At 58.9% G+C, this 657-nt stretch overlaps 1 protein-coding gene across 1 annotated transcript in view; it reads right to left on the bottom strand.

Moving 5' to 3' along the window:
* ZBTB8B (zinc finger and BTB domain containing 8B) overlaps positions 1 to 651 on the bottom strand; it is a gene marked incomplete at its 5' end in the record, with an annotated part of 4946 nt that extends 4295 nt beyond the window's left edge. Inside the window, one exon of the mRNA XM_010019274.1 lies at positions 31 to 651. Coding sequence (XP_010017576.1) covers positions 31 to 651 — 621 coding nt within the window. The remainder of the gene's footprint in view (positions 1 to 30) is intronic.
* Positions 652 to 657: the final 6 nt, after the last annotated feature.

The following is a 657-nucleotide window of genomic DNA, read 5'->3' as shown; positions in this document are numbered from 1 at the left end:
TTCCTGCGCCAGCCGCTCCCCCGCTTCCACCTCGACCTCCACCTCATCCGAGTCAAACTCCACTTTGGGTTCCACCCCTTTGGGCAGTGAAGAGTTGACATCGTCCGGGGAGTCGCTGCTGACGGGGTCTCGGACCACGAGCTCCAGGGGATGGCAACCGCTGCACTCGCCGCAGGGAGGGTCCTGCTGGCAATCCGAAATCCCTTCCTTCTCCTGCAGGGAAGACACGGAGGCAGAGCACTGGCTCTTGGAGCCGAACGAGGTGCCCTCTCTGGCAGAGCCGGTGCTCCCACTATCAGCCTGATAGAAAGCCGCTTCCCTCTCTATTTTCCTGCAGATATCCAGCGAGGAGCGGATGTAGGTCTTGCAGAAGTTGACCACGTCGGTCATCTGCAGGTAACTGGCTGCAGACATCACCTCGATTACATTTTCCCCACAGAGATCCAGCTTCCCGGAGTAAAGGAAATCCAGGATGATGGAGAAGGCCTCGGAGGTGACGATGTCCAGCGAGGCGGTGCTGTGCCTCCCGCTGTCCTGGATGTAGTGGATCAGGAGCGCTCGGAAGTAGCCGCTGTTGGCGAACAGGATGTTCTTGTGCGCTTTGAAGATCCTCCCCTCCACGATAATGCTGCAGTCGCAGAAGAAGTCCCTCTTGCG

This window comes from Nestor notabilis, unplaced genomic scaffold, assembly GCF_000696875.1.
Source record: "Nestor notabilis isolate BGI_N333 unplaced genomic scaffold, ASM69687v1 scaffold31417, whole genome shotgun sequence".
NCBI lineage: Eukaryota > Metazoa > Chordata > Aves > Psittaciformes > Psittacidae > Nestor > Nestor notabilis.
The sequence above is the reverse complement of the archived record's forward strand: the minus strand, read 5'-3'. Positions and strand labels throughout refer to the sequence as shown.